At 39.9% G+C, this 26,501-nt stretch overlaps 1 protein-coding gene and 3 pseudogenes across 1 annotated transcript; 1 reads left to right on the top strand and 3 right to left on the bottom strand.

Moving 5' to 3' along the window:
* Positions 1 to 5,133: 5,133 nt before the first annotated feature.
* On the bottom strand, positions 5,134 to 6,690 carry LOC148691541 (zinc finger BED domain-containing protein RICESLEEPER 2-like; annotated as a pseudogene).
* A 4,175-nt stretch (positions 6,691 to 10,865) lies between these two features.
* Positions 10,866 to 12,756, bottom strand: LOC137738324 (putative xyloglucan galactosyltransferase GT14 pseudogene; annotated as a pseudogene).
* Positions 12,757 to 16,317: 3,561 nt separating this feature from the next.
* Positions 16,318 to 17,414, bottom strand: LOC148691540 (uncharacterized). The gene is made up of 2 exons (XM_088682619.1): positions 16,667 to 17,414; positions 16,318 to 16,355 (listed from the first exon to the last, which is right to left on the bottom strand). The coding sequence occupies exons 1-2, from the start codon at positions 17,412 to 17,414 to the stop codon at positions 16,318 to 16,320; spliced, it is 786 nt and encodes a 261-aa protein (XP_088538745.1).
* Positions 17,415 to 25,092: 7,678 nt separating this feature from the next.
* Positions 25,093 to 25,981, top strand: LOC148691539 (secreted RxLR effector protein 161 pseudogene; annotated as a pseudogene).
* The last annotated feature ends 520 nt before the right edge of the window (positions 25,982 to 26,501 follow it).

The following is a 26,501-nucleotide window of genomic DNA, read 5'->3' as shown; positions in this document are numbered from 1 at the left end:
GGCACATTTCATTCCAGTGAGGGAGAAGTATTCCTTGAGTCGATTAGCGGAGTTGTTCATCTCGAAGGTAGTGAAGTACCATGGTGTCCCGGTGAGTATTGTCTCGGATCGTGATCCACGGTTCACATCTAAGTTTTGGGTGGCTTTTCAGGAAGCTTTGGGTACGAGACTACTCTACAGCACGGCGTATCATCCTCAAACAGACGGGCAGTCAGAGAGGACTATTCAGACTTTGGAGGATATGTTGCGAACTTCGGTGTTGCAATTTGGTGATGCTTGGCACCAGCGGTTGGATTTGATGGAATTTGCCTATAATAATATTTTTCATTCGAGTATTGGCATGGCGCCGTTTGAGGCATTGTATGGTAGAGCTTGTTGCACACCGTTGTGTTGGTCAGAGGTCGGAGAAAGAATCTTAGTGGGTCCGGAGATTGTTGAGGAGACTACTCAGAACGTTCAGGTAATCAAGTCTAACCTGAAAGCAGCCCAGGACAGACAGAAGAGTTTAGCGGATCGGCGTGCTACGGACAGAGCGTACGAGGTTGGAGATTGGGTATTTTTAAAACTTTCACCGTGGAGAAGTGTAGTGAGATTTGGGAAGAAAGGCAAGTTGAGTCCCCGGTACATCGGACCATACATGGTCACGGAGCGAGTTGGTGAGGTAGCTTATAGGTTGGAGTTGCCTCCGGAGCTGGCCAGAGTGCATAACGTTTTTCACGTGTCTATGCTCCGACATTATGTTGCTGATCCATCTCATGTGATACCTCCTCAACCGTTAGAGATTAATCCAGACTTGACGTATAACGAGGAACCAGTGACGATCATCGATTGGAAAGAGAAGGTTCTGAGGAACAAGACGGTGAATTTAGTGAAAGTTTTGTGGAGGAATCATTCGGTCGAGGAAGCTACGTGGGAGACGGAGGAGCGGATGAGGGATTTGTATCCTAGATTGTTCTTTGGCTACTAGGGGTTGTTATTTAGTTGTTTTGAATTTCGGGACGAAATTCTATTAAGGTGGGTAGGTTGTGACATCCCGTCCCGGAATTATCGGAAACATACGTGTGAAAAGACTGTTTTGCCCCTAGTCTGTTTTCGTTATGTTTTTGGTTGTTTTGTGTGGTGTTGGCCAGAGTTGGACCACACACACACACACACTGTCCCTATCCCTCTCACTGTCTTTCCCTGTCTCTCTCTCTCTCCCCCGAGCTCCCTTCTTTCTTTCTTCTTCTTCCTTCGAGTGTACGGACAAACCCAAAACCCACCAAATCTTTGCAGATCGAGGGAACCAAGTACACCATCAAGTTCCTGAGGCTGAGAGGAGTCCAGTGGTGCCATTTTCAGGTAAGAACCTCGACGTTTTCACGTCGATTTCACAAGGTCCGTTTTAGTCATTGTTCATGCAAGATTAATTTAGCTAGTTTTTGGACTTTTGGAACTTGTAGATGTGTTGGTGAGGTCCCAAGGAGCTTGGGAGTGCATCGTTGGACGGATTTGGACGTCGGATTAGCTTGGTCCAAGTTTGACCGATTTTGGTAATTGGTGACAGGTGAGTTCTCGTGAGTTTTAGTTCTTAAAACTTATAGGGACATGTTCTACTAGTTCTAAGGGTTAAAATGGTGCAAAAATCATGAAAAACGGTTGAAAAACGAGCGAGAAAACCCAAGTTGCAGGTTTTCCGGCGACAGTGCCGGCGACGGCGCCGGCAACTTGCCGGAGAAGGTGACGGAATATTCCGTCAGGATTCTGACGGAATATTCCTGACGCCGTTAACGGAATCTATCAGTTTTGACGAAATATTCCTAACGGCGTCAGTTGACGCCGTCAGTGTGCGCCACACGTGCCTGCGTGTGGCCGGCGCGTGGCGGCGTGTGCGGCGGAGGAAAATTATTTTAAAAATATGGTTGTGATCCTGAGGTTGTGTAGAGCACGTTGGTATATTCATTTGTCCATTTTGAGCAATGTATGAGAAGTTATTTTGAACGGAAGGTTATGTGCTTTAAAGTTAACGTTTTTATAGTTAATTCGCATATAGGTGACACGTATCCCGAGGACGAGCGTGCACACTCGAGGCAGGGGGGCTACGACCCTTCCACATACCAGTGAGTGGGCGTTTGGTTTTTCGTATATACCTATATACATCTTAATTCCCAAAAATTAGTTTAAATGCTTCGTTATATGCCATTCCTTTTAATATAATTGGTGGTTATGCATGATTAGTGGCATATACGTTTATTTATATATTCAATTATGCATATGTCATATATATATATGTTGGTGCTGTGGAGGCATAGGTAAGTGCCAGGTAAGCGTTATTTAACGATTGCATTAAATAGTGGTTAGTGATGCTTAGAGAGCTCATAACCTGCACCCCCGGTGTTAGTGCTCCCGCCCAGAGTAGGGCACAGTCCTTCACGTGTTGTTCACCTCCCGCACCATACGCTCAGCTTGGATCCAAGTTAGGTGCACAGTCTTGTCGTACAGACCACTATAGGCGGTTCCGACTCGTAGGTGACCCGCGATTATTCGCACAGCCTTCACGTGATCGTAGCACTAGAGCGTTTATATGTATTACACCCAGGCTTGTCGTACAGACCACTATAGGTGGTTCCGACTCGTGGGCAGGTTTAGTTGTTGAGATTGAGATTTGAGCTCTAGATTCAGCCGTACAGGTCACTTTAGGTGACTCCGGCTGCCAGTAATAAATTATTGACACGGTTTATACCTGAGCACTTGCATATTATTATGAGGCTTTGAGCATGATGGCATACCCTTGAGCATATTTGGCATATTTATACCTACGTATATATGTTTATTTTTTGGGAAGTATACAGGTTTTACGGCGAGGGGTTAGAATGTATTTTATGAAATGGTTTTCAAAGAATTTGTTTTTGCCCACTCACGCTTTTGTTTTGCGCCCCTCCAGGTTCTAGTAGCTTAGCGGGTTCGGTGGTTTTCCCAGAGGACGTCCCGGCATTTCTGACAGACACGCACCGATGTAGGGTCACCTTCGGGTGCACTATTGTTGTATCTTTTCTTTGGACTGCTGTAGTCTTTAGGCTCTGAATTCAGCGTCTCACTTACGCTAGCACTTATTTTATCACATTACATATGCTAGTTTTAAATTATTCGTACTTTTATATTATTTCCTTTAGCTTCCGCACTGTGCACATGGCTACGTCACCTCCACGTGACGGCCAGCATGCCCTGATCTCGGTTGGGGCGTGTCACTGGATCTTCTTTGTGTGGATCCTGATGATTTTTAAATCACATCCGTTTATTGTATATCATGCAGTCAGAAATTATTATAAATTTTTTTATTTAAAATTGAATATAAATTGTACCTGACAAAAACTAGCCGTATGATGTACGATGAACAGATGTGATTAGAGGATTCCCAAGATAAGAATATACAAATCCATCTTCCATATTTTTGTAATGCTCATAAACCATTTGTAAATCCTCCTATCTGATATGGGTTTTTGTCAAAGCATCTCTTGCATAACAGGAAATTAGTGGATTAATTGGGTTGTCAGCACGGTTGCGTCGTATTGTTTGGTACCATTCACTAAACTCTTTACTTTTTGTCCTTTCAACACATGATGCCAACTGAATTGATAGCTGAATTTTGCAATCGTGACATTTTAATGCAATGCAATGCAAGTATATTGCTTGGTAAAATTTTATATGCATGAATTTTCATAGCCAAAAGTGTTTCTAAATGATTTCGGAAAAATCAACTTTAAAGTATTTCTCGATCATATAAGTGTTCTTCCGGATAGTACCTTTACAAGATTCATCAGTTTCTATACCCCCTTCTCCTCAACCTATACATCAGAATACTCCCTATGGTTACAAGATCCAAAAATGAAAATTTTAAATTTGAGGCTCTATCTGCAATCAAACATCCAATTGATCCTGCAACATTTGTACCTACAACTTACTTGCAAGCATCCAAGTATGATCACTGGAAATAAGCCATGCTTGAAGAATTTCAAGCTCTTAAAACTAAACCTGTAAACGGGTCAGGTTTACTGGGTTTGGATCGGGTTCAACCCAACCCGTTAATTTAACGGGTCATCTATTTCACCCATTAATATTATTTTTATTTTTATTTTTTTTAACATTTCATTCAAATCAATTACAGCCCCGTTTTATATGATAAAATTCGACTTTCTATCAATTACATGCATCTCCGAATCTTAACATGGATCAAGAAATTGTTCAAGTAAAACACAGTAATTCTCTTTCTCAACCAATGTCTCACTATTGTGGCTCTCTTTCTTCTTCTTGCATTGCATCCTCTGCTGCTTTTTTGCCAACTTTCTTCTTGCATTGCAGCCTCCGCTGCTTTTTTGCCTTCACCATTCACCTTTATGGTTTAAAATTTTCAGTTAGAGAGCAAGGAGAGACGTAATAAAATTATGCAAGGGACTAAATTGGAACTATTTTTCCTTGACAAGAGAAATTTCCATTTGTCACATCCCGACCCGGGCCCCCACCACATCCTAGGCTCGACTCCACCACCGTAGCACAATATTGTCCGCTTTGGGCGCCAACCACACCCTCACGGTTTTGTTTCTGGGAACTCACATGAGAACTTCCCAGTGGGCCACCCATCATGGGATTGCTCTCGTGCGCTACTCGCTTAACTTCGGAGTTCCGATGAACTCAGAAGCTAGTGAGCTCCCAAAAGGCCTCGTACTAGGTAGAGATGAGAATGTACATATAAGCTTCACTCCTTTGGGTGATGTGGGATCTACCAATCCACCTTCCTTAGGGGCCCGACGATACCAAATTGTCACATCCTGACCCGGGCTCGACTCTACCACCGTAGCACGATATTGTCCGCTTTGGGCCTCGACGGCACCCTCACAATTTTGTTTTTGGGAACTCACACGAGAACTTCCCAATGTGTCACCCATCATGGGATTGCTCTCATGTGCTACTCGCTTAACTTCGAAGTTCCGATGAACTCCGTAGCCAATGAGCTCCCAAAAGGCCTCGTATACATATAAGTCTCACTCCCCTAGGCGATGTGGGATCTAACACCATTAGTTTTGCTACCAAATGAACAATAAAAGTAAGCATTAATCTTGCGCAATCCATCCTAATTATTAAACATCACAGAAAATATCTTTAAAAGAACAAGTTAAAATATATACCGTGCTTAATGAAGACTAATACTATTGGAGCATTGTCCCGAGTTTTCGTTAAGGCTCATGTCAAAAATTTCTTCAATGAGTTCTTCCAAGTTAGCACCCTCTTTCTCTAAAGCTAAACACAAAAGGAAAAAAGGAAAACAATTATAACCTATTATATGAGGACAAAAAAAATACAAAGTAATATAAAATTTACCTTCTTTGCCAAAAAGCCAATCTCTAGTACATAGCAAGGCTTGAACAGTTTCAAGCAACAAAGAACTTCGATATTGATCAAGCACCATACCACTAATACTAAATGCTGATTCTGAGGCAACAGTTGAGATAGGAATTGTTAACACATCAGAAGCCATACGAGAAAGTACGGGATAACGAAATTTCTCCAGTTTCTACCATGAAAGAATATCCAACTCTTGTTTTCCATCGAGTCTTTTTTCTTCAAGATATAGATGTAATTTAGTTTTTTCAGTTTAAGTTGACCCATCTTGGTAAATATTATCAAATTCCTACATATAAAAACAAAATAAAAATAAAGACATCAACGTACAATATAAAGATGTGTATAAAAAGTATAAAAAGAGGAATGACAAATATAAACACTACCTCAAAAAGTTTGCCTCCAACTTTTATTTGACTAAGAGTTTGATTAACTAGGTTGGATACAAGAAGATGAGAGAACTTGTCCATGTAACGACCAAAGAGTGCAAACAATGTGCCACTAACATCCTTCAACTCTCTTGACTCCTTACCATAAGGCTTGTCATAACCCCACTCTACAAATTGCAATTTATACCGAGGATCAAGAATTACCGCAAATGGCAAGGATCAAACTATACTCTGACCAATACTTTTCAAACTTCAAATTCATATAACTCCCCATCTATCTCATGAAATCATCACAATCTTCCATAGCATCTTGAATACAATAATGGACTTTGAACACTTTTGGGAAGAACAAGTTTGATGTAGGGTAATTTGTTTTGGAAAATAAGCAAGTAACTTCATGAAAATACCCCAAGAAATTGGAAATCTTCTCTATTTTATCCTACTCTTCCAAGGAAGGACATGAACTAAACTTAGAATCAACAAGTGCCAAATTGAGAAAACCACGACGATAGAAAATTGCAGTATCATACATTGTATATGTTGAATTCCATCTAGTAGGAACATCTTGTCTCAACCCTCTTTTACTACCTGCCAACCCTACTTGTGCAACGCAAGCAAAAAAACTTATTTTTTCTCCCTTTTGAACACTTTATATATTTGATGCACTCACGAACTTTCGTCACTGATCCATAAATTTCCTTTAGTCCAGCATGGACTATCAAGTTTAGGATGTGAGCACAACAACGATTCCATCCATTAATAGCAAACCTCTAAAATTTAATTGTTTCTTCAATAGCTCAACAGAACAATCATTTGCAGAGGCATTATCCAAAGCAATGGAAAACAGTTTCTTTTCAATCCCCCACTCAACTAATAAAGCGTTAATTTTTTCAGACAAATCAACCCCGGTATGTGGAGGAGACATATGACAAAAATTTAAAATTCTTTTGTGCATTTTCCATTCTTTGTCAAGAAAGTGAGCTGTGAGCGTGAGATATCGATCAGTTGCAGTAGAAGACCATAGGTCAAATGTCAGACATATTCTTCCCTCAATTGTATTTAACCAATCTCGAAGCCTTATTTTTTCATCTTCAAACATCATCAACACATGTTTCTTAACGGTATTTCTACAGGGTAGTTTGATATCAAGAGATACGTATTTAAACAAAGTTCTAATGTCGTCATATTCAACAAACCTAAAAGGCAAATCATGCTTAACTATAGCCTCAATCAATAGCTCACAAAAACTAATATGGTAAAACTGAGGAGAACGCAATCCAACTTAAGATTTCTTCATATCAATGTGATGTTTTTTACTACACGAATCCATATGATTTAATAGGTTTTTCGTCCCGCAATTACTGTCACATACGTAAACTATTCCACAGTTTTTACACTTCACATGTTGTTTATTATCAGGACCAATAGGCAATTCTTCAAACAAAGTCCAAACACGTGATCTCTTGTGACATATCTTACCTACTTGTATACCTTTAGCCTTTCTCTTTGACGGACTTGGTGTCCTCTTCATCAACATCCATTTGCACTAACCATAAATGAATAAACTGTGTAAAAGGACAGGAAAGTAGTAGCTAAGCAATATTGAGAAATTGACAAATGGAATAGCCGTTCTACTGTTCATGGCAGTAAGAAGCTTAGCATGTGCGAGCATTATGCGGTTATGAAATTATGATTAACCAAAATGGGTTAAATATGGTGCTGCAGTAAATTCAGTGAATGCCTAGGTTTCTGCAATCATAAAATTTGGATGAAAAGTAAGGAGTAAAAAATGGGGAAAAAAAAAAGATAATGGTGAAAACTGAAAAGCCATTTTGCAAAATGTATGGTAGACATCAAACTTAACAGTTAACATTCAAGAGTATACAGATGCTAGTCTTGATTCTGCTCAAGTAGTAAGAATTTTGAGTGAGGTTATGTCTAGAATCATATCACGGGATCAAAACTGAAATCATGGGACATATTCAAGAAAATTGAAAACTCTACATAATTTATTTCTTGTTGCAGAAGCATTTTGAGTGATTCTACTTAAGTAGTGAGAATTTTGAGTGAAATCATGTGGAAAAGATTGATAAGACATTAAACTTAACATTCAAGATTGAACTTACTAATCCCCCATTACGATGAAACTGTTGTGTGAAAATCCGATAGTCTAAAATCAGTTGTAATTATGGAGATATCCAATTGCAGATCCTTATCTTAAAAGCAAAATGTTGAAGACCAAAATACCAAGGCTACTAGTTTTCTGAAAAGCAACCTGAGATGCAATTTGAGAGCAGAAACGAAAACACTACTATACTCAAAGAGAGATCCTAATACATGTCAATACACCATCCAAAAAACGAAAGGAAGAATACAAGAATCTTGATGATGAAAACATTAATGTCTTTAAGGAAATGGCATGCTATAAATTGATGTAGAATGCATTTTTTCAATCAGTTTCTGCGACTCAAGTTCTACTCCTTTGGCTTATCTAGTTACAGTCCAAACTAAATAGCACGATTTTTGCCAATAAAAACTAAAGAGCATAAACAATCCAATTAGCTAGAATGCAAGTGACAACACATACATTTTCAGAGAATGTAGAAGATAAGCCTCCATAGTCTCCCACAATACATGCACATGTGGCCTATATCATTGAAACCCAGTTAACCAAATAGTATAAACAATCTAATTAACGAGAAAAAAACACAACATATGCCAATTAAGTCACGTAATTTAATGATCATCAAGAAATAAAGTAAGGAAATTGAGATTTGAGGAAGCAGCAAAAAAAAAAAAAAAAAACCCTAGAAACCCAAAATCTCCAATCCAATCACACAAAGAAAGCATCATTTGCACTAATTTTAACGGGTTGACTCATTAACCACCCGACCCGTTTATCACTCATCCGAATACTAATTTTAACGGGTCGGGTTAACAGATCGGGTTGAAAATGCCAGGTCTACTCAAAACCACTAGTACCTGGACTCTTGTTCTCCATCTTTATATCAAAACTTAGTTAGTTGTAAATGGGTCGTTAGAATCAAAAGAAAGGAAAATGGTTCAACTTATAGATACAAAGCTTATAGCTAAGGGCTTCCATCATTATAAAGGTATTGGTTTTAAAGAGACATTCAGTCCTGTTGCAAAACCTTTAACTATTAAAATTTTGCTCACACCTGCAGTTCAATATTACTGGTTCCTCAATCAACTTGATATCAGAATGCATTCTCCATGGAACTTTGAAAAAAGGTGTCTACATGCAACAACTTGCAGGTTCTATTGACTCTTCTCAGCCCTCTTTTATGTGCAAATTAAATAAATCCCTATATCGCTTAAAGCAAGCCACTTGTGCATGGTATGACAAGTTGTTCACTACATTGCTTAGTCTTTGGCTTCTCAAATTCTCAATCTGACTGCTCATTATTTGTGGCTTTCTTGGTTTGGAAGTTCACAAATCAAAGGAAGGTATTTTTTTTCTTTCTCAGGGCAAGTATGATTTGGATCTCCTGGTTAAAACTCATATGGAAGGTTGTAAACTTTGTTCTACTCCTCTTGGTACTAAAAAATTGGATCGCACTGGCATTTTATTTTTTGATCCATAGGAATATAGATCAATTGTTAGAGCTCTTTAGTATTTGACTTGGATTAGACCAAATCTTTCTTTGCAGTCAACGAAGTGTGTCAATTTCTTCACTGTCTACGAGACACATTTTCAAGCAGTGAAAAGAAATATGAGATTTTTAAAGGGCTATGTAAATCAAGGCTTGTGGTTTAGAAAAATTTCCTTGAATTTAAATGCCTTCTCTGATGCAGATTGGGTTGGATGTGTCTTTGACAAGAAGTCTACAAGTGGGTACTGTGTTTACTTAGGCACTAATATCATTAGTTGGAGTGCAAAGAAGCAACATACTATTGCTCGTTCATCAAATAAAGTTGAATATAGGTCTTTAGCCCTCACTACTACTGAACTGACACGGATTTGTAAAATCTTCAGAGACATTGCCTTTCCCCTTACTCAAGTTCCCTAGCTTTAGTGTGATAATGTTTCTACAATTCTCTTAGCATCTAATCATGTGTTTAAAGCTCACACGAAACATGTGGAAATAGGCTATCACTATATTCATGAGCTTATCCTAGCCATTTTACTCCAAGTTTTATATGCGAGTACACATCACTAGATTGCAGACATTCCTACAAAATCCTCGTCCAAAGCTCGGTTCAAATATCTCTGATCCAAGCGTTCTCTTGGTGATCCTCTGTTTAGCTTGAGGGGGTGTAAAGGGACATCTAATTAGTTCAGTTAGTTTGTATAGCTGTCATATGGTTGTAAACATTGTAACTAATCCCAGTTTAGTTAGTTAATTAGATGTGATTAGTTACTAAGCTTTATCTGTAAAGTGTAAATATACTGAGATGTAATTTCTTCCTCATTAAGTAAAGTAATACAAAGTGTTCTTTCTTATACTTCCGAGTGTTTTTTAATGAAGCACCTTCCTGCTTAATAAAAATTTTGACGCGTTTAGCATAAGTGCTTTTTAGGGAAAGCAATCTCAAACGGGCAATCCATATTGTGCTTCTCTTCCTCTTTGCATTTGCATTTGGTATGCCTCGTTGGAATGAGTCTATCAGTTTCCCTTTTCTTTCCATTTTTTCCAATTTCTATTAGGAATCAGCTTTTGCTTCCTAATAGATCCACCTCTTTAATCATCTACTCATATATACAAGTAGAAGCGCTATGCAAGGCAAAGTCTTAACTCGTATTAGAGTTTATTAATTACATGTTAGGAGGATGATCAAGCAAGATTAATGGCCCCTTAATTTGCCAGGATGTCATTCTTGAAATATGAGACACCACTGTGGTGTTTTTATCTGCTCCGCCCACCTGCACTTGTGTAGCATGTTTTCCGTCGTACAGGTCATTATTGGTGGTTGGATGACGTCGTTATCGGTGGTTGGGGTTGAACATGCCAAAGTGAAACTGATTGAAACGTCTCTATTCGTCAATAATTCAATAAAACTTATCGTTTGACAGACAGAAACAAGAAAAGAGAAAAGCGGGCTGTTAAATCACAGCACATGGCACAAAGAACATGTATACAAGTGCAATCCACATCAATCAACAACTAAGATAATTCAAAGAATTGTTCAAAAAACATTACGTCTTTAATTTATAATTGTGCTATATAGGTACATGTTCTGAAGGAGAAGCATGAAATAGGAACCTCTAACATAACATTTTGCTTTCTATCTTTCTTTGATAATCGTTTCACAGCTGCAGTAATGACCTGGAAAGCAAGAACTGGCACTGCTTCATCTAGTTTCGAATCTTTCCACACGCGAATTGCAATTGTATACCCTGCACCTCCTCTTCTATCTCATTTTGTTTTTCAAACAGAAAGAACAATTGAATCCAATCAAGTTTATTCTTGTTTTTTATGAAACCAATACTCAGATCATTCCCTTCCCTAATCGCCTTCCGTACATCCTTAATCCTCTCAAGAATTCCCTTGATGGCTAAATCGAATGCGTCCTCAGTCTCTAATCTAGACCTGGGATCCGCATATACCAGATTCGGTATTAGCCTTATAACCTCCTCTCTAATGGCCAATTCTTTCTCCTTTGAAATTCCAAGCAAGATTTCCTCAATGCTTCTTGGCATATCATCTGCAACCCTCGCCGGAATATACACGGAGTAGCTACTATGATTCTTTGGCAAATGCCACAAATATTGGGAATAAGCAGCACCAGGGTGAAAGAAAACCGGAATACAACCTGCCAGAATAGAATCAAAAGTTGATCTCCTGGTGTATGAATCCCCTCCAGGCCGCAAGCAATAAACTGAGCTCTGAAACACCCTCATAACACTCAACGGGTTGTCACAATCTATGTTACCACCCACACTGCAATCTATCAACTTGCATCTACTCGAAGCTACGCACCAATCAATAATCTTCCCTCGAATTGAACTCTGCTGGTCAGGCCTCGGTGTCCCAGCAAAAGTGAACAAGTAAGCCCTTTCTAGTTTCCTCATTCTGCTCTGCCATTGAAACAAATCAACATCCTCCGCGGGATGAAAATTGTATAGCAATGTCATTGTTCCAAGAGCTTCCTTCGACTGACAACATAGTCATGTTCATAGACTCAGGCAACCACCTGAGCTTACTACCCCAATCCGAAACATCATCTGTCTGCCTCCTGAAGTCCCAAGAAATTCTCCCGGCAACCAAGAAATGGTCCCTCCCCCACATTTTCGCCCACTCGGGTTTTCTTGCCAGCCAACTAACAAGTTGTTTCGCCGAAGCGTCTCTAACCGTGATATTAGAAGCCCACAGATGGAGGGTCGCATCAAGACCGGCATAAAACGGGACATAAACCGCCGAAGCCTGACCGGAGACTTTCGTCAGACACTTGTAGTGCTTCATCTCGTTGTGGAATATGAACTCCAGCAAGAACTGGTTCGTGGAAAACCAACTCTTGTTAGACAAAACCCCTTCCGAGTTTTCGATTTCGGGACCGAAACCATAATTCTCAAAGAAGGTGCATAAATTTGGCTTGTCAGTTCTCTTGGTGAGAAATTTACAGTTTTTTTACCCAGTCGGAGTTAAATATTTCAGGAAGATCGTCGTGCATATAAACGTAACGACCAAAGCATGATGAATCTGTGACAGGGTTGTTCGAAACCCCAATTGGGTCGACTTGTTTGTTGAGCAAAAGATTGAGACTGGAGAAAGTAGAGTAATCAAAGGAAAGAAAAACAATGCACAAAGCCAAGGAGATGAGAAGGCCAAACCAGAGTTCTTGAGAGCACTTTACTGTCGGAAGCTTCTCCGTGGGTGTTTGCTGCTGAGGTGCCACCCAAGATTCGCCACTTTTTATGGAATTCTCTTCATAATGCCCTTGCAACTAATGCTAATCTTTTCATGCGACGGTCTTCCACTTCCCCCAACTGCCCTATTTGTCTTTATGAGGATGAAACCACTGAACACATTTTACTCCTCTGCCCGTGGGTCTAATCTGTTTGGTTTGGAGGGGTTTTGAGTTATAAAATTAATAGGTCTGCTATTAGCTCATGGATACGTTGGTTGCAGGCTATTTTTATCTCTACTACTGCTACTTCTGCCGACTGGTTGTGGGTTCAAACGAATGTAGCTTTTACTTGTTGGTTCATTTGGAAAGCTCGGTGTGATTTTGTGTTTAACCATGTGAGAATCAACCCTACAAACGTTGTTTTGGCCATATCTAATATGGTGGGATCTTTCTTGGCTGCAATCAGAAGTAATGTGGACATTGGAGTGCGGGTGAATGTCGGCCAGGCATCAGGTCTGGTTTGTGAAGAAATGCAAAGTCTGTGTTTCTTCTTCTTATTGATCGAATTAGGGTTACAACAATATATAGAGTCACCTATCAATTCGGATCCTACACTAAAGCCTATAAACAAGGCAGTCAAATACAAAACAAGCAAGTGAATAACTAATTGACTATTTACAATATTTACTTAATCAATCTAAGATTCATTCCTTAACACTCCCCCTCAAGTTGGAGTGTATGTTAATGACACCCAACTTGCTGAGTAGTGTTTCAAACTGTGTTGAACTCAATGGCTTGGTAAAGATGTCATCTGGTTGATCAGATGTTCGTATGTAGACTGTACGAACCATTCCTCCTTGAATCTTCTCCCTTACCAAATGACAATCAATTTCTATATGTTTTGTCCGTTCATGAAACACCGGATTCGAAGCAATATACATGGCTGCTTGATTGTCACAAAACAATGTGACAGGTTGTGGATGACTCACATTCAAATCTTTTAAAATGTTCTTCAACCAAGTAATCTCACAACATGTAGTGGCCATGGAACGGTATTCGGCCTCTGCATTGGAGCGAGATACAGTGGTTTGTTTCTTTGTTTTCCAAGAAATCGGTGCTTGACCAAGCTGAATGCAATAACCAGTTATTGACCTCCTTGTATCTTTGCATCTAGCCCAGTCAGCATCACAAAATGCCTTTAGTTGTAATGATCCTGTGGAAGGTAGAAAAATACCTTGTCCCGGTGCACTTTTGATATACTTGAGAACCTTGTGTGTTGCTTCAAGATGTGGTTGTCGAGGCTTTTCCATGAATTGACTCAACATGTGGACGGCATAGGCTAGGTCCGGCCTCGTTATGGTCAAGTAGATTAATCTACTGACAAGCCTTCTGTATGGTGATGCATCAAGTAGCAGCTTTCCTTCTGTCTCCGTGAGAGAAATGTTCTGTTCTACGGGAAATCTTGAAGGTTTGGCACCCAAAAACCCAGCATCATCTATTATATCCAATGCATACTTCCGTTGACACAAAGTTATGCCATGTTTAGACTGCGCAACCTCCATCCCCAAGAAATATTTAAGTTGGCCCAAGTCTTTCAATTTGAATTGTTGCGAGAGAAACCGCTTTGTGTCTTCAATTTCTTGCAAATTATTTCCTGCCAGTATTACATCGTCAACATAGACTAGCAAAGCGATGAAGTTACCTTGACGACTTCAGACGAATAGTGAGTAATCAGACCATGATTGGTGAAATCCGGCAGACTTGAGAGCAGTGGAGAGTTTAAGAAACCATTGCCTCGAAGCTTGTTTTAAGCCATATAAGGATTTATGTAACTTACATACGCGAGTCTCCCCCTTTCGGCCGAAACCAGGAGGCAAGTGCATGTAAACTTCCTCGTCGAGGTCACCATGTAAAAAAGCATTGTTGACGTCGAGTTGGTGCAAGTGCCACCCACGGACAGCAGCCACACTAAGGAGGATACGAACAGTGGTCAACTTGGCAATAGGAGCAAATGTTTCTTGGTAATCAACACCTTTAATTTGACTATAGCCCTTCGCAACTAACCGGGCTTTGTACCGCTCAATAGTCCCATCAGGTTTCAATTTGACCTTATACACCCATTTACAACCAATGGGTCGTTTGTGGTGCGGCAAAGGAACGAAGGACCAAGTGTTGTTGGCCTGAAGAGCCTCAATTTCGTGCTTCATGGCAGCATGCCAATTTGGATTTTGGACAGCCTGCAAAAAGGTGGTAGATTCTTGGATGGCTGTGACGTTAGTGACAAAAACTTTATGGGTTGGAGAGATGCGGTGGTAAGATAAGTAGTGAGAGAGAGGGTGAGAGGTACCTGAGGACTTGACCACGTTCGTGGAAGAGGAAGGATCAGGTCTTGACGGGAGAGAAGTCTCGACATGAAAATCCTGCAAAAAGGTGGAAATTTTGGTGGGGCGTGTACCTCGACGTGGTGCCGGTAGTGCAACAGCCACGGAGCTGTCTGGAGTGGTGTTGGGAGGTGATGTGGCTGATGACGGTGGGGTTGTGATGTTGTTGTCGAGAGGGTGAGATGAAGATGGCATATGATTTAAAGTTGAGTCGGTGGGAAGTGGTGTAGCGGTGGGAGGTGAATGGTGCATGGAAAGTGGGGTATCAATGGAAGTTGGATGTTGCATGGGAGCAAAGGGTGATTCGGTTGGACGTGCATGTGATGGCAAGATAGGAGACGTGTCAAAAGAGGAGGAGGGAGGTGCCGCATCCATGTCAAAGTGTGATAGTGAAGAAGTGAGATTGGGCAAGGAACTAGGGGCAGCGGAAATATCTGAGGTGTGGTAGGGAAAATGGTCTTCAAAGAATGTTACATCCCGTGACACAAAAACCTTTTGAAGTGTGATATCAAACAACCTATAACCCTTTTGACCATAAGGATAACCAAGAAAGATACAACGACGTGCACGAGGGTCAAATTTTGAAGGTTTTTTGTGCATGAGTGGACGCAAAACACAAACAGCCAAAAACACGTAGGTGTGTGTAAGTTAGTTCCTTGTGAAACAATTTTTGATATGGTGTTTGCCCATGAAGGAGAGGTGTGGGTGTGCGATTGATGAGATAGGCTGAAGTGAGGATGGCATCCCCCCAAAACTGTTTAGGAAGATTAGCTTGAAATAGTAGGGCTCGAGCAACATTGAGCAAGTGTCGATGCTTGCGTTCAGCAACACCATTTTGTTGTGGTGTGTTGACGCAACTAGTTTGGTGAAGAATACCTTTAAGAGTATAAAATGTGTCAAGTTTGAACTCAGGACCATTGTCACTTCGAATCATTTTGACCTTAGTGTTGAATTGATTTTCTACCATGTGAATGAATTGAACAAGGAGATGTTTGGTATCAAATTTATGTTTCATCAAATAAACCCATGTGCACCTAGGATGATCATCTACTATGGTGAGAAAATATTTGGCACCTGAAATGGACGCAACTTGATAACCACCCTAAATATCAACATGTATTAATTCAAAATATGACTTAGTAGATATAGAACTCAATGAAAATGGGGATCTTGTTTGTTTGGCCAATGGACAAATAAAACATTTGTTTGAATCACAAGATTTATTGTGCAAAAAGGGAAACAACATGGACACTTTGTGTGATGGATGCCCAAGGTGTTGGTGCCAAAATGTAGAAGATAGGGTTGTAACGGTGTTGCATGTTCTTTTCTTTGGTGGGTCGAGATAATAGAGTCCCTTCCGTTCAATTCCCGTCCCAATCATCTTCCCCGAGCGTAGGTCCTGTATAACACAAAATTGATTTAGAAAAACGGTGATGTATAAGGAATCATAGGCTAGTTTGCTAATGGATATTAAGTTTAATTTAAAAAATGGTACACATAAAACATTGTCAAGGATGAGATTGGGAGAGAAAACAACTTGTCCGACATGAGTGACCGTAGCAAGGGATCCGTTGGGTAACTCGACAGTATGGTTTTTAACAGGTTTTGAGGATGTGAGGAAATTAGGGCTACATACTATGTGGTCTGTTGCTTCACTATCCAAAATCCAAACTGTTTTTTGTCCATTACATATGAAAGAGAAGGCTTTACTTGAAAGTTCTTCATGGTTTGAGGAATTACCCACTTGATTGGCGAAGGAAGAGGACTTGCTCTTGTTCAACAGTTGGAGAATCTGCTTGCAATCTTCTTGGGAGAAAGGGAAGTTTGGCATCACATCCCTTTTGTCAGTCGTCGTGACTTGGTTACCTTTAGAAGAGCGACCTTGTTCAACCTCAGCAGCCGCTTTCCGTTTACGACAAAAATCAAAGGTGTGACCCTTCCATCCACAAAATGTGCACTTTAGATGTGCCCAACAATTTTTGGTGGTGTGGTTCGTCTTGTGGCATTTTCCACATCGAGGCCCATGATCCTTGAACTCGGCTTCTCGGCTTGTGGATTTCACGGCAAACACTGCTGCCTCTGGGTGGGCAGCACCATTCCCATTAGAGACTTCCACTTGACGCTCATGACGAAGAACCAAAGAGTAAGCTTTGTTCACCGTGGGCAGTGGCTTGAGAAGAAGGGTGTTGCCACGAACAGTGGCATACGAGTCATTCAAACCCATGAGAAATTTCATGGTTTTCTGAGTCTCCACATAAGAAGCTATCTCCTTCTTCGTTTCACAATGACAAGCTGGGATTGAGCACAAGATGTCCCGTTCGTCCCAAAGACTCTTCAGTTTGGTGAAGTAAGAACTCACGGTCATGGTGCCTTGTACACAATTGTGAATTTCGTTTTCTATATGAAAAAGTTGTACGATATTCACATGCGAAAATCTTTCTTGCAAATCAAGCCACATTTGTCGAGCATCCTTACAATTGATAACGCTTCCTGAAATTTCCTTTGACATCGACCCCAATAGCCATGTCTTGACCAAATTGTTGCAACGATTCCATTGTTGCAACTCTTCATGTTTGTCATCACTTGGTTTCTTGACTGTGCCATCAACGAGCCCAAGCTTGTTATTGACCATTAAGGCCATTGTCATGGACTGAACCCATGTACTATAATTATCTTCCACCAATGGCTACGGTACAAGCACTGCACCAGGCTGGTCCGAATGGTGAAGGTAGAGAGGGTGGTTTGGATTTTCCCACCTTAGATGTGACTGTGTTTCTGATTTGTCACCCATGGCTGCGTTGGCTTGGGTGGCGTGTTGTGTTTTTGCTGTTTTTCCCAGATCAACACTCTAGTACCATGTGAAGAAATGCAAAGTCTGTGTTTCTTCTTCTTATTGATCGAATTAGGGTTACAACAATATATAGAGTCACCTATCAATTCGGATCCTACACTAAAGCCTATAAACAAGGCAGTCAAATACAAAACAAGCAAGTGAATAACTAATTGACTATTTACAATATTTACTTAAGCAATCTAAGATTCATTCCTTAACATGGTTCCCCGTTGGTTTCCTTCCACTTCCTTCCCCTTATACAAAAATTAATGTCGATGCCAGCTGGTACAAGTTATCGATGTCAGGGTTTGTGGGTGCGGTGATAAGGGATGTTGAGGCGTATTTCATTGCTGTAGCGTGGTACTCTATCAGGGCTCCCAATGCTGCTGCTGCCGAAGCTTTGGCGCTTCTGCGCGGATGCAAATTGGGTGCTTCGCTAGGCCTTTTTGAGGTAATTCTGGAATCGGATTCCCTCGAGACTATCTCTCGCCTCACGGGTTCTCTTGATAATGGTAGTTGGGAGGCTTTTCCTTCTTTAACAAGGGTAAAAAAATTGGGGGAAACCTTTTAGAACTGTCCCTGGTCTTGGGTTCGAAGATCAGCCAACATGGCGATGGATGTTCTTACGTCGCGGGATTGTGCGGAGCTGTGTGATGTTGTTTGGGTTGATAGGCCCCTATCTTCGCTGGTTTTTGTTTTGAACAATGATGGTCTTGTTGGAAGTATGCCCACAAAGCCACTCATTTGATGTAATAGCTTTTTGGAATACTTATTGTGTTAAACTTTTATATGTTTAATAGAGGGCAAAGCTTATTGTTAATCACTATTTATAGTATCTTGTGTTTAAGCAATAAGGGAATCCAAGGAATGTATTTGATCTAAGAGACAAGTGATTTAAGTTAGTTAAATTAACGAGACCTTTCTCTTATGTTCATTCCTAAAACGTTCCTAGCCATAGGATTGCCAATTGGGCATTGACAATCCGCTAAGGTTAGTATGTGTTATGTCGACTCAAGCGTGAGTATGAACTAGTCTCAAGTCATTTGGTGTTGGACACTAAGGCAAACACATAGGTGCTCGAAAGAGTAATCGAGTACACTGAACAACGATCAAACGAGAGTTCGAACATACATGTCATGTGAGAACTCAATAGTTGCAATATGCAAAGTAGTCCTTTGACTTGAGGCATCATTGATGTCTAATGGTTAGGTCCTTGATCTTTGATTATGTCAACGGCATTCCATTGGAGTGTCCACGGCATTGTTGGGGTCAAGCTATCTAGTCATGTAGGCATATGAATGCACAACAAGGGATCTCTAACCTTCCATGATGGAAGGAGAATACTCTAAGATATGATTCGAGAGTCTTTGGCCAAAGCATATGAATATGACTAAGGAAGATGTTCCAAATCTTATTCAAATGAATCATATAGAGAAGTATCACATTGGATAGTAGACATGAAACAAACTATCACTTAAACAATGTGATTAAGAGTATTGTATTAGAGAAGGACCGTATTGCATTGTAGTTGTAACTGGATAGGTTCTCCAACCACTTCTACTTAGCTTGGGTAACCATGACATGCTGCTAGGCGTCACCCATGGTTTGTGGAAGCCCTAAAGATTAGCAAACACTAATTTAAGGGAGAATTGAAATGTGGTTTCAATTCACAATCGATCGTTAAGAGTAACATCGCCCACTACCTCGCTAATTGGAACCTAATGGATCGTACACCGAGTAAAGATATAAGTGAAGAAATTATATGAAATGGATAAGCAATTAAATGGTTTAATTGAAGAATGGTCAAGATTAATTAAATAGTTAATTAATTATACGAAACGTTCGTATTGGGCGTTTAAGTTAGTTTTGGGCTTCGGGGCACAAAAACGTTTTGGTCCACAAGGCCCATTATGTTTAAAGTTGTATGACAACTAAAACAAAATGGGCAATTAAGCCCAATAACAACTAATGGCCGGCCATAAGGGTGGAGGGTAGTGAACTTGGCTTAATTGCAAGTTTGCCACTCCATTGTGAGGTGGTATAAAGACATCTTTATAGCCATTTCATCCTTAGGGTTTTTCTAATTGAATTTGGGTGAAACAAACTCTCTCATTTTCTTTGAGAACAAATTACCTTAGGTGAGGAACATCTAGCAATCTTTCTTCCCTAAGTCATCCATTTCATCTTCACACAACATCTTTGGTGTGGAGACTTAGAGACACCAAACTTTTGGTGTTTTGGAGAACAAATCCTCAAATCCTCAAAGAAGAAAAAGGAGCACTAAAAGGGAGAAAATCACAAGGAAGATCCAAGGAGCAAGGAGGTGACTTGAAGGCCCTCCACTTGGGTGAATCCCTTGTGCAATCAAGGATGAGCTTCAAGGGTAAAGAATCTCTAAATTCTTATTCTCTTTAATTTTGTTAAAGAGTCTTATGGTTCACCATATACTAGGCTTTGACAGTCATGGGTTTTATGAATTGTTTTTGAATGCATGCCTACTTTAAAGTGTTATTAGTTTGCATATGTATTCAAATGTTCTTACATGTTCTTAGCTAGGACAAAATTTTTCCTTCAAGTGGTATCAAGAGCCTAGGCCTAGTTTATGGTGGATCCTTTTGGGTTTTGTGATTTTTCCATATTTTGTGATTTAAGTGTTGTAAATGTTACAAGCTTTGTTCTTGCTTTGAATATAAATTTTACTTGAAAATTTAGCATCTCAAATGTTGTAGATGTATTTCATTAAAGCATGAATAATGGAACTAAAAGTTGGTGCCAAGTGTTTTGGGATTTTCGACCAAATCCAAAGGGTGATTTTTTGGGTTCATGTTAGGCTTGTTAAAATGGTTTTAAAGTGCTTTTTGGAACCCCTAAGTACCCTAGGATATTAACCCTCTTTTGAGTTGTGAAAATTTGAGTTTTTGGTGAAAGAAAACATCCATGGAGCTATTATGAGTTTTCACGTATGTTCTTCATATTTCTTGAAGTTCTTACCAAGAACAAAAGTTTTGAAGTTTTGATTCAAAAGTTTTATGTTTTTCATAAAGTTTTGTTTTTCAAATGGTGGGTGATAGTTATTGGTGAGATGTGACTAAAAGAATTTTAAAGTTTTATAAAAAACATTTTCTTACAAACCATCAAAGTCACCTTTGTCTCACTTACCAAAAACCACTCACAAAACTTTAGAATTTTTCAATTTTTCAACAACCATGGCCGGCCACCTTTGGTAAAAGGTGATGGAGGGACTTTTGTGCAATTATATAAAGTTTTGATACTTTTGTGTATTTGTATTTTGGTCCAAAAGTTTGTGGTTTTGCAAAATGGCCCAAATAAAATGAGAACAAAAATTGTTTTGTCTCTTTAATGAGAATTTGATTTTCATTATATTTAGTTCCATTTAAATCAATTCTATGGATCCAAAAACCAATTGTTTAAAGTTGCTTTCTTAGTTAATTTAGTTAATTAAGAAAAGGGTGATTATGAACCAAAGGCCTCGATAATTGAGCTATGTGATTGGCCGATTTACATTATGAATGCTTGGGTTTTAAGTAAAGTAGATTTGAATGTAATTTGATTAGTTCAAGTTGTTGTAAAGGGCATAAGCCCATTATTTGTGTTGTAAAAGGGCATAAGCCCTTCTTATTATTTCATGTATTCCTCTTTGTTTATATGTATGCAAATTGGAATAGTTGGGTCCAACGCCCAATAGGAAATAACGGTTTAATTGGATTAAACGCGTAACTAAAATCAACAACTATCTACCTTAAACCCAAGGTCCAACACAAGGCTCGTGTTGGATCAAATCAAACGGTTCATAATCATCCTAAAACCTAATATGACTATATAGTCCATATGAGGATGCAATGCGTTCGTTAGTAGTTCCTTATAGTCTCGCTTGTTTCAACGAAACAGTGGGAGTATTATATGCTACTAAATCATATTAACTTGGACCAATAGTTATGATAGGGCCATGTTCTTTTAATATGATTAAAATGTTTTTGATGTAGCCCAAAACTACTCCCTCAAACGAATATTAAGTTGATAAACGAGAGATGTTTTGAACATTTCTTCGTAGGCCTTCCACCGTGGTGGGCTCCAATCGTTTGTGACTTGTACACCTTCACCCTATCATGGGGGAGTACAAAGTGCATGCTTACACTCAGGAGGAGTCCATAAACATATGATGAGGTAAGTGTAGGCAACGAGGATAGCCAACATCATATCATCGTGAGGTTATTCTTGAACCCCTACACGAACTAAGCATGGTGGGAATAACTTAACTAAGTGCAATAATGCCAACATCGTATCATCGTGAGGCAACATTCTCTAGAGGCCAAACAAGATGGGTAATTACAAACGTTGTAAATGAATAAAGCGTTATTCTCTCATCATTATTTTTGCTAACCAACATCGTATCATCGTGAGGTGGGCTTGGTAATGGTGAGTCTCCCATGCCCCGCTAAGAGTTCAATATAACTCTCGAATTCCATTGAGGGATGTGGAGTTTGCCAAAAATAGTGGGTGGTACTATTTGATTCAAGACCTAATCAAGTAGTTAATCAACAATCTAATACGATTTCTGTTATGTTATGTAGTTAATGACATGCCTAAAATACTACCCACCATTATACTTGACAAAATGGCCCAAGACTTTTTCCTAGCATATCTCTCGGATGATTTCACTAAGTTTATTGTAAACTATAAAGTGAATAGATTCGATCATACTTTTAACGAGATGATTGACATGTGCTGTAAAATTGAAAGATGTTTCAAAAAGGACAGTGGGAGTGAAAATGCAAAAACAAGGAAAAGGTTTCTTAAGAAGAAGGCAAAGAAATCCAAAGGAACATGCTTTCATTGTGGAAGGGATGAACGTTGGAAGAAGAAATACAGGGTGCGCATTGCGAGCCTTATGACACGAACTTTTGAAGAGACTATTTCGGTCATAGAAAGTGCTTTTACAGTGAGCTCCAATTCCTGGATATTTGATTCAGGCGCTAGTCAACATATCTGTAATACGATGCAGGGACTAGTAGGGAGCAAGACACTGCGCAATGGGGAGATGGTTGTGCGAGTTGGGAACGGCGCCAAAATCTCTGCAAAAGCAATAGGCACCTACATGCTTAACCTACCATCTGGGGAAGTCCTGGAACTTAAAAATTGTTTATATTTTCCTTCATGTATAAAGAATTTGATTTCTATCTCTAAGCTTTTACGAGATGGGCACTCAGTATTGTTTGACAAAATGAGTTGCACTTTATACTTGAACGGTCGTATTATCTCTCATGGTAATATGATAGAGGGACTTTTTCACCTAGAGACGAATAGTGGGATGCACTGTATTGAAAGCGGGAATACCTCAAAACCCAAAAGGGCTAGAGAAGAAGTTAACCAAGAAAGGATGTGGCATCTTAAACTTGGACATGTGAACCTTGAAAAGATTCGCAAGATGTCGAAAGACGGATATGTCCGCCCATTAGGTAATGACCAGATGGGTACTTGTGAATGCTGTTTGAAAGGGAAGATGACCAAATCTCCATTCACTGGGAAAGGAGAGCGTGCCACTGAAATTCTAGGGTTAATCCACACTGACGTATGTGGACCTATGTCTACTACGTCGAGAGGAGGTTTCTCCTACTATATCACATTCACCGACGATCACTCTCGGTTTGGCTATGTGTATCTTATGAAGTACAAGTCAGAATCCTTTGAAAGGTTCAAAGAATTCAAGAATGAAGTTGAGAAGCAAACTGGGAAACAGATAAAAATCCTAAGATCAGATCGAGGGGGTGAATATCTGAGTAATGAATTCCTAGATTATCTCAAAGAGTGTGGAATAAAATCACAGTGGACTCCACCGGGAACTCCACAACTTAATGGAGCTTCTGAAAGGAGAAATCGAACCTTGATGAACATGGTTCGTTCTATGATGAGTTCTGCTGATCTGCCAGTAACATTCTGGGGATACGCTCTATATACAGCAGCTTACTTGCTTAATAGAGTACCTTCCAAATCAGTTTCACAAACGCCCTATGAGATATGGCATGGAAGAAAGCCAAGTCTTAATCACATTAAGATTTGGGGTTGTGAAGCATATGTCAAGAAGCTTGAAGCTACTAAGCTTGAAGCGAGATCAGAAAGGTGCTATTTTGTGGGATATCCTAGAGAAACTATGGGATATGAGTTCTACCATCCTGACGACCAGAAAGTCTTCGTCGCCAGAACTGCAAAGTTTCTAGAGGACGAATTTGTTCTCAAAGAAACTATAAGTAAAATGATGGAAATTAATGAGATTAATGATGAACCACAAACAAGCACTCGACATGTTGACAACCCTGTTCCTGAACCCCTAGCTCCACGTAGATCTGAACGGGTCAATAAGCCACCTAGGAGGTATGGCTTAGACAATGACTTTGCGGAATTGCACCTTCTAGGTGACAATGACACAAAGGAGGACCTTAGAGACTACAATGAAGCAATGTCCGACATTGATTCAAAGAGATGGCATGAGGCCATGAAATCCGAGATGGATTCCATGTATCAAAATCAGGTCTGGACTCTTGTAGACCCTCCAGAAGGTATAATACCTGTTGGAAATAAATGGGTATTCAAGAGGAAGATAGGCGTTGATGGGAACGTGGAGACTTATAAGGCTAGACTAGTAGCCAAGGGTTACAGGCAACGAGAAGGGATTGACTATGAAGAAACTTTCTCTCCTGTAGCCATGATTAAGTCTATTCGGATTTTGCTTGCTATAGCTGCGTACCATGATTATGAAATCTGGCAAATGGACGTGAAGACAGCCTTTCTGAACGGCTACCTAGAGGAAGAGCTTTATATGGCTCAACCCGAAGGTTTCGTGTCCAAGTCTGAAAAGACTAAGGTATGCAAACTTCAGAGGTCCATTTATGGACTTAAGCAAGCCTCCAGGAGCTGGAACATTCGTTTTGATACTGAAATCAAATCGTTTGGTTTTACTCAAAACGAAGTCGACAATTGTGTTTATCAAAAGGTCGTTGGGGAAGCAGTTGTATTCCTAGTGTTATATGTAGATGACATATTACTATTCAGGAATGACACTGCAGTACTTTCTTCTGTAAAAGTGTGGTTGTCCAAAACCTTCCACATGAAAGATTTAGGAGATGCATCTTATGTACTTGGGATAAAGCTCTATCGTGATAGATCCAGAAAATTAATTGTATTATCCCAATCTATGTACATTGATAAGGTGCTAAGTAGGTTCCAGATGGAACAATCTAAGAAAGGTTTTCTTCCTGTGAGACATGGAATTCACCTTTCTAAGTCCATGGGACCTAAGACTCCTGAAGAGATACGGCAAATGAATACTATTCCTTATGCTTCCGCCATAGGAAGTCTCATGTATGCCATGATATGCACAAGGCCTGATATCGCATATGCTGTGAGCATTACTAGTCGATATCAATCTAACCCAGGATCAGAACACTGGGCAGCTGTCAAGACGGTCCTTAAGTACTTAAGAAGAACTAAGGACATGTTCCTCGTTTATGGAGGAGCGACAGAGTTGCGAGTGGAAGGCTATACAGACGCAGATTTCCAATCTGACGTCGATGATAGAAGTTCCAACTCCGGATATGTATTCACTCTGAATGGTGGGGCTGTCAGCTGGAAAAGCAAGAAACAAAGTGTAATTGCTGATTCCACGACAGAGGCTGAATATGTCGCTGCAGCTGAAGCCGGCAAAGAAGCGTTCTAGATGCAGAAGTTCATCACTGAACTTGGAGTGGTTCCAACCATTACGTCACCAGTAACTTTGTACTGTGATAATAATGGGGCGATAGCTCAAGCTAAGGAACCCAGGGCACATCAAAAGAACAAGCATTTTGATAGGCGCTTTAATATCATTAGAAGATATGCTGCCGAGGGGAAAGTCAACATCCTCAAAGTTGCTTCAGCCGATAACGTAGCAGATCCACTAACGAAGCCAATGTCTCAAATCCAACTTGACCGCCATATGGAAAAGATGGGTATTAGATACATGGGAGGATGGCTTTGAGTGCAAGTGGGAGATTGTTGGAAGTATGCCCACAAAGCCACTCATTTGATGTAATAGCTTTTTGGAATACTTATTGTGTTAAACTTTTATATGTTTAATAGAGGGCAAAGCTTATTGTTAATCACTATTTATAGTATCTTGTGTTTAAGCAATAAGGGAATCCAAGGAATGTATTTGATCTAAGAGACAAGTGATTTAAGTTAGTTAAATTAACGAGACCTTTCTCTTATGTTCATTCCTAAAACATTCCTAGCCATAGGATTGCCAATTGGGCATTGACAATCCGCTAAGGTTAGTATGTGTTATGTCGACTCAAGCGTGAGTATGAACTAGTCTCAAGTCATTTGGTGTTGGACACTAAGGCAAACACATAGGTGCTCGAAAGAGTAATCGAGTACACTGAACAACGATCAAACGAGAGTTCGAACATACATGTCATGTGAGAACTCAATAGTTACAATATGCAAAGTAGTCCTTTGACCTGAGGCATCATTGATGTCTAATGGTTAGGTCCTTGATATTTGATTATGTCAACGGCATTCCATTGGAGTGTCCACGGCATTGTTGGGGTCAAGCTATCTAGTCATGTAGGCATATGAATGCACAACAAGGGATCTCTAACCTTCCATGATGGAAGGAGAATACTCTAAGATATGATTCGAGAGTCTTTGGCCAAAGCA

The sequence above is a fragment of the Pyrus communis genome, chromosome 13 (genome assembly GCF_041283825.1).
Source record: "Pyrus communis isolate YQ-2024b chromosome 13, ASM4128382v1, whole genome shotgun sequence".
In the NCBI taxonomy this organism is placed as follows: Eukaryota; Viridiplantae; Streptophyta; class Magnoliopsida; order Rosales; family Rosaceae; genus Pyrus; species Pyrus communis.
The sequence above is the reverse complement of the archived record's forward strand: the minus strand, read 5'-3'. Positions and strand labels throughout refer to the sequence as shown.

Excerpts from the sequence above, each read along its gene's own strand:
- LOC148691540 (XM_088682619.1), bottom strand. The coding sequence starts at position 17,414 with ATGTGGCTTGATTTGCAAGAAAGATTTTCGCATGTGAATATCGTACAA. Across the intron at positions 16,356-16,666 it reads AAACCATGAAGAACTTTCAA|GACCTACGCTCGGGGAAGAT; the intron begins GTAAAGCCTTCT and ends TGTGTTATACAG.